The 12,727-nt window shown below is 41.2% G+C and overlaps 1 protein-coding gene across 2 annotated transcripts in view; it reads right to left on the bottom strand.

Moving 5' to 3' along the window:
- ECT2 (epithelial cell transforming 2) overlaps nt 1–12,727 on the bottom strand; it is a 92,008-nt gene that overhangs the window by 43,625 nt on the left and 35,656 nt on the right. For both annotated transcript variants that reach the window (XM_089675524.1, XM_089675525.1), the window contains 5 exons: nt 12,251–12,366; nt 12,094–12,156; nt 10,263–10,485; nt 9,522–9,658; nt 2,850–2,969 (listed from right to left, as the gene is read on the bottom strand). In XM_089675524.1, the coding sequence (XP_089531650.1) occupies nt 2,850–2,969; nt 9,522–9,658; nt 10,263–10,485; nt 12,094–12,156; nt 12,251–12,366 (659 nt within the window). The remainder of the gene's footprint in view (nt 1–2,849; nt 2,970–9,521; nt 9,659–10,262; nt 10,486–12,093; nt 12,157–12,250; nt 12,367–12,727) is intronic.

Below are 12,727 nucleotides of genomic sequence, written 5' to 3'. Positions count from 1 at the left end.
TGGCACTCCGTAACAATTCTGTCTGTCCCTGAGTAACAATTCTGTGGCCCTAAGTAAAGTTTCTGTGGCCCTAAGTAACAATTCTCTGGCACTCAGTAACAATTCTGTCTGTCCCTGAGTAACAATTCTCTGGCACTCAGTAACAATTCTGTCTGTCCCTGAGTAAAAATTCTGTGGCCCTAAGTAAAGTTTCTGGGGCCCTAAGTAACAATTCTCTGGCACTCAGTAACAATTCTGTCTGTCCCTGAGTAACAATTCTCTGGCACTCAGTAACAATTCTGTCTGTCCCTGAGTAACAATTCTGTGGCCCTAAGTAAAGTTTCTGTGGCCCTAAGTAACAATTCTCTGGCACTCAGTAACAATTCTGTCTGTCCCTGAGTAACAATTCTCTGGCACTCAGTAACAATTCTGTCTGTCCCTGAGTAAAAATTCTCTGGCCCTAAGTAAAGTTTCTGTGGCCCTGAGTAACAATTCTCTGGCACTCCGTAACAATTCTGTCTGTCCCTGAGTAACAATTCTCTGGCACTCAGTAACAATTCTGTCTGTCCCTGAGTAAAAATTCTGTGGCCCTAATTAAAGTTTCTGTGGCCCTAAGTAACAATTCTCTGGCACTCAGTAACAATTCTGTCTGTCCCTGAGTAACAATTCTCTGGCACTCGGTAACAATTCTGTCTGTCCCTGAGTAACAATTCTCTGGCACTCGGTAACAATTCTGTCTGTCCCTGAGTAACAATTCTCTGGCACTCGGTAACAATTCTGTCTGTCCCTGAGTATGAATTCTGTGGCCCTAACTAGCGTTTCTTTGTCCCTAAGTAACAGTTCTGTGGCCCTGAGTAACAATTCTGTGTCTGTGCGAGTAACAATTCTGTGGCCCTAAGTAACAGTTCTGTGGCCCTCAGTAACAGTTCTGTGTATGTGCGAGTAACAATTCTGTGTCTGTGCGAGTAACAATTCTGTGGCCCTAAGTAACAGTTCTGTGGCCTTCAGTAACAATTCTGTGTCTGTGCGAGTAACAATTCTGTGTCTGTGCGAGTAACAATTCTGTGGCCCTAAGTAAAGTTTCTGTGGCCCTAAGTAACAATTCTCTGGCACTCAGTAACAATTCTGTCTGTCCCTGAGTAACAATTCTCTGGCACTCAGTAACAATTCTGTCTGTCCCTGAGTAAAAATTCTGTGGCCCTAAGTAAAGTTTCTGTGGCCCTGAGTAACAATTCTCTGGCACTCCGTAACAATTCTGTCTGTCCCTGAGTAACAATTCTCTGGCACTCAGTAACAATTCTGTCTGTCCCTGAGTAAAAATTCTGTGGCCCTAAGTAAAGTTTCTGTGGCCCAGAGTAACAATTCTCTGGCACTCCGTAACAATTCTGTCTGTCCCTGAGTATGAATTCTGTGGCCCTAACTAGCGTTTCTTTGTCCCTAAGTAACAGTTCTGTGGCCCTGAGTAACAATTCTGTGTCTGTGCGAGTAACAATTCTGTGGCCCTAAGTAACAGTTCTGTGGCCTTCATTAACAATTCTGTGTCTGTGCGAGTAACAATTCTGTGTCTGTGCGAGTAACAATTCTGTGGCCCTAAGTAAAGTTTCTGTGGCCCTAAGTAACAATTCTCTGGCACTCAGTAACAATTCTGTCTGTCCCTGAGTAACAATTCTCTGGCACTCAGTAACAATTCTGTCTGTCCCCGAGTAAAAATTCTGTGGCCCTAATTAAAGTTTCTGTGGCCCTAAGTAACAATTCTCTGGCACTCAGTAACAATTCTGTCTGTCCCTGAGTAACAATTCTCTGGCACTCAGTAACAATTCTGTCTGTCCCTGAGTAACAATTCTGTGGCCCTAATAACGTTTCTGTGGCCCTAAGTAACAATTCTCTGGCACTGAGTAACAATTCTGTCTGTCCCTGATTATGAATTCTGTGGCCCTAACTAGCGTTTCTTTGTCCCTAAATAACGATTCTGTGGCCCTCATTAACAAGTCTGTGTCCCTGAGTAATGGTTCTCTGTCCCTAAGTAACTTTTCTCTGTCCCCAATTATCGTTTCTGTGGCCCTAACTCTGTCCCTGTCCCTAGTACAGAGCGGTCTGCCTCTGTTCAATAACTGCAGGCAAATGAAGAATTCCAAAATGGCCGCTATTTATAGCTCGACCATTACACAGTGCTGGCTGGCTGGCTGCTGATAGGCTGATGCGATCACATGTAGTTGAGGAATGCATTATGGGTCAGCGCGCCTTGTCTGCGCGCCTTCCCAGACATCCCCGCTCCGTCGCCGCACATGTCAGCCGCCATTTTCTGAAAAATTTCGATTCGCGCGTCCGAATTAGGCTATTTTTCGGATTCGGCACGAATCGAAATTTTTCCGATATTCGACTCGAATTCCACTTCGGATACTTCGATTCGCTCATCTCTAATAGTGACAGCTCTTTGGATCTCATCTTGAGAGTTGACAGCAACAGATTCCAAATGCAAATAGCACAATTTAAATGAACTCTGGACCTTTTATCTGCTCATTGTAATTGGGATAATGAGGGAATAACACACACCTGGCCATGGAACAGCTGAGAAGCCAATTGTCTCTGCACTTTTGGTCCCTTAACATGTGGGAGGCACATATGCAAACTGTTGTAATTCCTACACTGTTCACCTGATTTGGATGTAAAAACCCTCAAATTAAAGCACATCTTGTTCATTTCATTTCAAATCCATTGTGGTGGTGTATAGAGCCAAAAATGTTAGAATTGTGTCGATGTCCCAATATTTATGGACCTGACTGTATATTCAATCAGTATTACAGAAAACTCAAAAACGTAATTAAATGTTTGCCTTTAACATTAACAGAAGCATGGGAAGAACAAGTTACCTTTATTTTTGTGTGAACATCCAGAATATCTGGTATACTGCCAAAAATGGTCTTTATTTCTTCTTGGGCAAGAATAGGCCCACCTACTTGACCCTCCTTTTCTAGTGGAACGTGAAACAGCTGTAAAAAAAAGATTAGGAATTTAACCAATTAGTCACCAATTAAATCAGTGTAGAAATCTTAACCAATAACACAGGAGAAGCCTGGGCAGCAGATTGTTCACAATGAATGTGTGGGGAGCAATGCCTCGTGGGATAGGTAGTCCTGAGCAGGAGAAGGAAGCGATTTAAAGTAATTCTAAAGGGACAACTGTATTTACCATGCTATAGGAACGCTCTATATTATATTTTGCAGCTTGCTGTAGGGGCATTCTGAAGGCAGGAGTTAAATGCTGGTGGGGAACTCCAGAAGAGGAGGATTGGAGCTGCTCTGTGCAAAGCCATTATAGAGAAGGTAAGACAAGTTTGTAGTTTAAAAAAAAAAAAAAAAAAAGGCTTACAAATCACTTTAAGGGCTCTGTGCAGGGAAGATCAGCAGCTGAACCCAGAAAACCCAGAAAAGTTTTATATATCATCCCCCCCCCCCTCCATATAGCTTCATGTCGGTCTCACAGTTAAAATACCCTGTATATCCTACCTGAGGACAGAGATATAATACACACACCCACCAGTATTAAGTACACCTTGCTAATGCCAAGAAAATATCTCCCACACCATTGCACCACCACCATGATTATAAAAATAACAAAATAAAACAAAAACTGCATTTTCAAGGTCATACAAAACACAAGATTAAATGCTTGCAGGGGCTCAAAGGAACACACAGCAGAAAATCAAATGACCATCCTGAAGGGATCATGAAAAGTCTCACTTAGATGACAAAGCTAAAAGACATCCAGTGTTGAAGGGTAAGACGGATTGCCATAAGCTTCAGGACATTAATCAGCAGCTGTGCATCCCCCAAGAAATTATTTCCCCCCAACTCCGGCCCAGGGCTCAATAGCCACCAGTCCAGGGCTAACAGTGTTGGTGCTCAGACACTTGGGGTAATCCGACAATCAGTAATCAGTCCTCCTACCCCTTCACCTCAGGATGTTGAGCCGCAGCATTCTTGAATGACGGTAGCCTGTTTTAATGCAGTCCCATATGCTTTGTTTCAAACGCAGCACCCTCATGCAAAGGCGAATAGGAAAATGTTACATGGAAGGCAAATCTCACACAATGAAACAGAGGGTCCAAAGTTTATCGTGGGGAAGTAAGGTGTGTGCTAGGTCTAGGATGAGGCCCAGATACTTTAGGGGGTGAGACGATTCCAGGGTCAACTAGGAAATTGAGGATCCAGCCACAGTTTTGTAGGACTTGCACACTGGCCTAGAGGCCATCCTCTGACTGCTTTCACAGAAGAAGATTGTTGAATGTCCCAGAATGAAAATCTCAAGGCCTGCAGAAGAGCTAGCACCGGGGCCAGCACTTTTGTGAATACTCATGGTGAGTTTGGGAAATGGTGGAGGCTGGGGTGTGGTCCTCAGAGGATTCTTCCATTTTAGAGGTGTCAGTTTCCCTCAAAGTATCTCCTGCAGGGACAGAGACCTAGACCACTGATGATAGCCATGCTGTAAATTCTTATAGAAATCTGCAAATTGTTCCAGGACAGTAGAAAAGGCAGCAGAAAAATCCTATATGGAGACAAAAAAGGTAACCCATGCCGCACATATTTGGGACCTGTCTTCACCCCCTCCATCACTACAGGTTTTTTAAAACCCATTTTAAAATCTAATTTGTCTAGATGACACCATTTTCCCATCTCTGGCCTTTTAACATTCTGTTCCTCCTTTTGGGAAGGTGTAATGGGTCATCACTGCCCTTTCCCACGGCGCACTGCTGCCCTTTAGGTGATGCATTTCCTGTGTGGCATCCTCTGAGTGTGACTGACATGGCGCGTGCGCCCTGCATCATTCCCAGAGGAGCTCACGCAGGTGCATTACCCGTTTCCAGAGCGACAGCCGGTGCCACTACAGCTTGAGCTCCATGCATCCCAGTATACACTCTGGTTGCCATGAGGCTGCACATTCACCTCTCCTTCACTTTGTGGAGAATACATCATTACACAGTAAGTCCTCCATTTTATCTATGCCTTTTGCTATACAGTTTGCTTGTATCCATGCATAAGCATCATAGATTTTTATATTCATGGAAGGGACACTTAAACAGCTCTAGGGCCCAGCAGTGGCTATAATACACTATCTGGCAAGGCAACAGACTTTGTATAGGTTTCCACAAGCTCTGTGTGGTAGAAAGGTGAAGGCGCAATGACAAGTTTAAAACACTTCCTCCACTCTACTTACAAACAAAATGCATATAAGAATTCAAGAAATACCTTTTCACATGACGTGGGGGAGCCAGAGCTGTGCAATCATGTGATAACGCTGAAGAGGATTTTAAAAATTTGGATTTTTAGTTTAATCGGTAAAATCTTTGTTCTTAGGAGTACATCACAGAACACAGGGCACCTTCATAATCATGGTCACTGAGTTTTGCTGTCACACGCAAGTGAATGAACACTAGCCAAAAAAAAACGTCAGGCTCTCCCACCCAGGACAGTCACTGGGATGTCCAATAGCACCGAACAGAGTGGTGGGCAACATAACCACCCAACAAGCCCAAATCCACCCAAAAAACAGAATTCGGAAAAATAACCCACTACACAGCAGCTTGCAAGACTTTCCACCGTAATTGGCATTCTCAGAGGCATGAACATCTACTGGGTAACACTTCGTAAACATGTTAACAGAAGACAAGGTAGCTGTCTTAAAAACGCGAACAAAAGATTTATGCTCAACCAACCAGGATGCACAGGCACTCCTGGTGGAATGGGCATTTACGGGGAAAGGAGAAATCTTACCCTTTAAGCCATAGGCCAAAGAATTTAATTATTACTAAACCCAGGACCCTGCATTGACTATTTGGTCTCCCACTGTACACAGAACATGGAAATGCAATCATTTTAGTAGATGTTAACAGCTAAATACCTTTTCTCATCAGCAGTTAGAGCAGTATTGTGACTTCTATCAGTGTTCAGCAGAGCACTGGTTAAAGCTTGCAGGAGAAGTTTTCTTTCTGCTCTAGGAGGATGCAGAACCCCTGACCTCTGTCTGGACAGTGCTGATTGGCCCTGTGCTGATAACATGCACTCTCCCAAGGAAAGAAAAAAAAAAAAACCTCTCTAGCAATACACACCAAACTGAACATGTGCAGAGTGTCTCCACACGATATGTCTTATCGAGAGATAAGAGGGGGGCACAGGAAGAAAGGGAGGATCAGAGAAGTCAGGATCAAACAGCATTTTTTCACAATGCACAGGATTAACCCCTTTGGTTCCACAGCGAGTACAACAAGCATGCTTTACTGCATATACAGACTTTCTGCTCTAGGAGGATGCAGAACCCCTGACCTCTGTCTGGACAGTGCTGATTGGCCCTGTGCTGATAACATGCACTCTCCCAAGGAAAGAAAAAAAAAAAAACCTCTCTAGCAATACACACCAAACTGAACATGTGCAGAGTGTCTCCACACGATATGTCTTATCGAGAGATAAGAGGGGGGCACAGGAAGAAAGGGAGGATCAGAGAAGTCAGGATCAAACAGCATTTTTTCACAATGCACAGGATTAACCCCTTTGGTTCCACAGCGAGTACAACAAGCATGCTTTACTGCATATACAGACTGATTTTACTGTTGTAGGTTTAGTACCACTTTAAGTATCTTCTCCTTAGGGTTCTTAGGATTAGGACAGAAAGTGAGTAACACAATGTCCTGGTTCAGGTGGAACAAGGTAACCACCTTGAGCAAAACGGATAAGAGGCCTCCACACAAGCAGCTTCAAGAAAGAACAAGGAAAGATTCCCTGCAATTGAGTTCAGCTAGCTCTAAGACCCTATGAGCAGAAGACATATAATAAAAAAAAAAAAAAAAAAAAAAAAAAAAAAAAAACACACAACCAACCAAGAAAACAACTTTTTGCAATGGCCAAGGCAAAATCTGCCCTTGATCATACTGAAGGCTAAAGACATCTTCATACCAGATATGAGAAAAGGCAAAATACTCCCTACAACACATGGTCAAGGATGCAACTTCAGAGCTTCACACCAGGCAAAATAAGCCTTCCATGTATGTACACTTTTTGGGAGGTGGAGTTTCATACTATAAGAAAGGTAGGAATAACCAAGTCAAACTCCTGTCCCACAGGACCTGGGCTTCAACAGCCATGCCAACAAAGTCAGCAATCATAAGGAGGTTGGGAGATCGGGTCTTACGACAGCACCTCTGACCAATCTGGCAAAGCGAAGGGTTCAACTATCACAAGATTAAAAACGTCCGAGGTACCTTGTTCAAAGGCCAACAGAATCACCAGAATGCCCTCCCATTACCACTGGACAACAAACATTTTGCTTTCTGAAGACGTTATTGTGTATCTTATATATTTTTAGCTGCCAATCATGAAAACCTGAAAATTAAAGCGGAACTCCACCTAAAAGGGGAAGTTCTGCTTTGAGGACTCGACTTTTGGGGAGCAGGCATGACAGGCTGACATGACCGGTTCCAGAAGACTGCAGTGTGCACCCAGCTGTGAAGACAAGCTTTCACAGCTAGATGCCCACAGTTAAAATGGCAGCGCCAGGGAAAGAAGACGGCAGGTGAACCCAGCTGGGGTGAACACACAAGTAGATCATAGGAAAGGTGAGTGGCTGTTTTTTTTTTTTGTAATAGGAGACTGGAGAACCACTTTAACCTATCACATACCGTTAAATCTTCGGTTTTTGCAATTTTGAACGTATATTTTAAGCTTACGTTTCGGTTGTGTTGTAAGATGCTTTGTGTAGATCATGCATATTCATACATGCACTCATTACATAACATTTGTGGAACTAGTACAGTTTCGGTATGCTTAGGCTGAATGGATGCTGCCTGGAAAAGCTTTAAAAAAGTAGCTTGCATGCACAGATGCTACTCATTTCATTGATAAACTAGTGCCATGTATTCTGATATAATTTTAAGACATAACATTGTCTATTTATATTACAAAAAAAGTAAGCCAGTTATAGAGACTTTCCATAGGACAATTGGTGACAGCAGAAATGTCTTGCCAATGTTGGAACAGCCATGATATTTTCTGCTATACTTGTGACAAGTACACACAAATTATAACTAAGGCAAAACTTTTTTTAGTTTTGGACAAAGGGGAGATAGATTAAAACACCTGTCAGTTTTTGACGTATCACCTTCTTTAAGGGTAAGAGCAGGCTTTCCCCCACAGTTACCTATGAATGAAGGCATCCAAGGATGGTACGAATAAGCAATTATTCTTCAAAGGGGCAGCCTCCCTGTTTCACCGACCAACACTTAAGCCATACAATCCTTCTGTTGACAGACATGATGTGAACTCAAGAAAGCAGCCTTTTGGAGACTTCCAAAAAATACACCAAGAAACTCAATGCTCTCAGAAAATTGTCCAGGAAAATTGCAGATGGCAGAATCCCCTGGGTCTGATTCTTTGGAATCAAACATACACTTTACTAAACTGGGCGTTTAGCACTCGACCACCACAGGCTGCAGAGACACTCCTACCACAGAAAATGATGGCCTAAAAAGAGGGCCTCTAAGCTCTCATACGTAAAGCCTTTAAGGACCAGGAACTCAACCACCAGATCATGTAGTGATCTGATAGAAAATGTCCAGGTAAACAGCCAGAGAACCCCAATTCTCTGAGCGAATCTCTTTGCATGTGAAAACATTCTTTAGATAAGCCAAATTGTCATACATCATTTTCTGTAAGTGAAGGTGCAGCTGAAAGGTTTCGGGACTATTTTGGTGGCAGCCAGGACCCAAACCTAGTGACTTTTGGAAAAGACTACTCTGGAAATTTTAACTTTCTAAATTTCAAATACCCCCCCCAGGGCAATATCTAAATTATGGACAACAACGGTCCCTCACAAAGTTTGAAAGCTACTATCCTGGACACCATGTATAACCTCCTCAAATCTCCATATTCACTATATACTATCCCTAAATAATATCAGTATTTTCTGACTGCAGAACTAGTATGCTGCAAAATCAGCACAAGACTTCCCCATGGAATGAATTGCTTACAAAAGACTAGACTTATCACATAATACACAAAAGGTTACGATTGAGTCTTGGAGGGGCTCAATTTTACATTGAAAGTGACCCAACACACATTCTGATGCCCAAAGAAGTCAAGGAGAAATGAGTGCCTCTCAATCTCATTATTTATGGTCTATAACTTCCGGAACAAAGTAGCCACACATTGTGGGTGTCCTGAGTATTTCTTTCTGTAAGGCTGGGTCTTTTGTTAATGTTATTTATGTATTGGGATTATAACTGAGCCGATATCCTATGATTCATAGCAGGTCTATTTAAGCTTAATATGTGCATTGTATCATTAAACCCTTATGCATCTCTAATGTGTAGGTTCCTATTATGTCCACTGATATTGTACCTTTCTGAATTGTACTGTATATTTTATGCTGGAAATTCAAATGTTTGAGAAAAAAAAAAGTTAGCAGGCAGCTAGCCTATACTAAAATCTGAATGGTACAAATTAACTAGTTCATTTCCTTTAAATATTGTCAGTCGCAAACGATTTTGACATTACCTGCACAATTGTAGAGAGAATGTCAACATAATTGCTTTCAGTTTGGTACAGTTCCATTGCAACTTGCCACCTTGCAGACTGTTTTTGAGGTACTGGCGTAGAGATTTTGGAAGGCTTCCCAGAAAATTTTGGTGTGTCTACAAAAAAAAAAAAAAAAAAAAAAAGTTTTGTTTGCATCTACACTCTGAAGCCACATCAGTCCATATACATAAGCAAATATAGGGTCATTACTTTCTTCTTTACATGATTAAACTATAATAGTGATGTAGCGCTGTATTAACTTAAAGAGCCTTAAGTTAGGTAAAACATTGCTGCACAGGGTATCACTGTTTCACGATAAGGATATTATGATCACTTAGATATATTTGAATTATACTACATGTATCATCTACAAATATCATAAGTTTATTTCTGATTAACAGCATATTGATTTTTTCATATTGAAGAAGCAATGTTTTACCTAACTTAAGGCTCTTTAAGTTAATACAGCGCTACATCACTATTATAATAGTTTATCCATTTCCATCTAAAAGTGAGGGTTGGATGTAAGCTGCTTTTTTCACTAGTAGGCATAGCAGCGCAGGAGGATTAACCACAATTCTTCTTTACACGGCTGCCAAAATTCTCCTGTGTACTAGTTTTATGAAAATAGAAAATGTTGCATTGTTTCAGAGACTTTAAAGGAAAAAAAAAAACCCCACAATATTGGCTAACAAATTGAGTGACCCAAATAACCTTTACCTGACAGTGACTTTCCAGACTCTGGTGTGTTTGAGATGTCAAGCAGTGATCCCATAGACAAGGAATGCTCAGCTGATGGGCGTTTTCGAGGTGGAAATGGGGAGATATCAGTTTCTCTTGTTATGTGGGCAAGCGTATCCTTTAATCTGCGTTTTTTACGATTACTGCTTGGAGTATTCAGTGAAAGTAGTGACACAGATTTTTTGAGTGCTGGACTGTCATGCTACAAAAAAAAAAAAAAGGAAAAAAAAAAAAAAAAAAAAAAACACATAACCTACTTTTTAACACATACATTTTGCCAACTGATAAAATTATCCATCCTGTACTTCAGTAACTATACAAGTGCTACAGCAGCTAGAACATCTGCCTTGCTACACTGAGATCCTCAGTTTGAACGCCTGACCAGGACAATCCTATGCGGAATTTGCATATTCTTCCTGTGTTTCTATGGGTTTCCTCTGGGTACTCCCGTTTTCCTGCACACTCCAAAGATGATGGTAGGTTAATTGGATCCAGTCTAAAGTGGCCCTAATATATATGTGTGCATGTGAGATAGGGACCTTCGATTGTAGAGCGTAGACTGATGTGAATGAGTAGTATGTAAAGAACTGTGTATTTTGATGGAGCTATGTTATAAATAAGAAAATTGACAGGGTGCTTAAAAAGGTCGCCTGTCATTGTTATGGGGGTTTTTTTTGCAAAATAAAAAAAGAACCCTGCTGTTGCGGTAACTGCTTAGGGTTTTAAATTTGTCAGTTACATAAAGTCCATCTATGACTATCCTGCTCCTTACAGGGAGACACACTGCAGTGATTTCACTGCAGAATAAACAGCACTGTTATCCAGTTATCCCCTTTTCATTGAAATGGATCTAAAGCTGGCCATAGAGGAATCTCTAGGTCAGGCAGCAGGCTAAAAGAAAAAAAAAAAAAAGGGAACAGATTCCTACATTCACACAAGCGAGGTAAACAGAGGAACCCTCCTTGCTGGGACATTGTATTCTGACAGCAAGACTCTTTGCTGTCAGAATGCATCAGTGGCTGCTGATCGTCACGTTTTCCAAAATTCCCGTTTGACTGAAGTCGATCCAAGAATCGACTTCTGTCAAAAGGGAATGGCCATACATGGACTGAAATTTGGCCAATCCCTGCTGAACCAGATAATTTTCGATCCACCTACTGTATGGTGAGTCTTAGGCATACAGCAGAAAAGAACCACTTGAAGCTGGGCAGCATATTATACCTTACATCAGCTACATTCCTTTCTAATATAAGTTCATGGTCGTTTAAGCAACCATAGACTTTTAGAAGAATATGGTCCCCTAGGCTGTACTGCTTGAATGAATAGTCCCCAAACTCTAGCCGCCTGCACTGTGCCCTCCTCTTCCCTATGCTCTCTGCTGTGTGTATGCTCGTTCAGGACAACTGATCTTGTGTCCTCCTGAATTGCTGGATTCCTCCCAACCCTTGTGTGCCTTCCTTCGGCTATTTGTCTTAAGTATCATGCTTTAGATTTAGTAGGACATTAAGTTATAAATTAACTTATAAAGCTTGTGTGTAATCATAATTTTAGTGTCCTTTTAATCGAAGATATTTTCCACAAATATCATCGGACTCACAAATTGAGTAGCAACCTTGTGCTTTCAGAAAATTTGTTATTTTCAAACTTTTCAAAACATAAATGAAAAAGTAAAACAAATTTAAAAATTGCAATTGCAAATTCATGAAGAGCTCTTCCCTATTCTCTCTCTAAAGATTTCAGTTAAGCAGGATACATCACTACCCAGAAACAAACATGCAGACAATCATAAAAGACATAGGAAGACTGTTACCTTTTCAAACAGGTACATTGTTTCCCCGGCTCTGGCATCCATCTGTATACTTCCCCAAAACCACTGAGGAGATGCAATTGGGGGGGAGAAAAAAAAAAAAGTTAAAAAAAGTAAACATCCAAAATGTGAGTGGCTTTTCCCACAGGCTACAACTCACCTCTTGCTTCACAACATACAGTTTCTTTGGAGGCTCAAAGGGCAACTCTTTCACAGAGTTTTCTTCAACCACCAGATGGGTGCACTTCTCATTTCCAACAGGTAAGAATTGCCCACCTAAAAGAAGAAAAAAATACATACTAAAAGCAAAAGTAGAATCAAACAACCTCTATACATAGCAGGAGATCACCAGTCCATAGTAAGCATATCAAAATACAGTTTTGAAGTAAAACAATCAATATTAGAATGCAAAAACTATTGTACTCCTGGCTATAACAGCTGACAAGAACAAATAGCTTGACTGAAATGTTAACATCTTCCCACTCTTATTTAGAGGTTTACAACCAACTTTGTTTAAAGGAGCTGTAAAAAAACTGGTAAACATTCATGCATTGCTCAACTTTACTCTAATGTTGGCTCTGCCACTTCAATACCCTCCAATGCAAAGCAGAAAAATATTTAATTACATTTTATACCT

The sequence above is a fragment of the Staurois parvus genome, unplaced genomic scaffold, assembly GCF_062004578.1.
Source record: "Staurois parvus isolate SC_StPar_1 unplaced genomic scaffold, SC_StPar_1.0 ptg000155l, whole genome shotgun sequence".
Taxonomy (NCBI): Eukaryota; Metazoa; Chordata; class Amphibia; order Anura; family Ranidae; genus Staurois; species Staurois parvus.
Note: the sequence above shows the minus strand (reverse complement) of the source record. Positions and strands in the feature narration are given on the sequence as shown.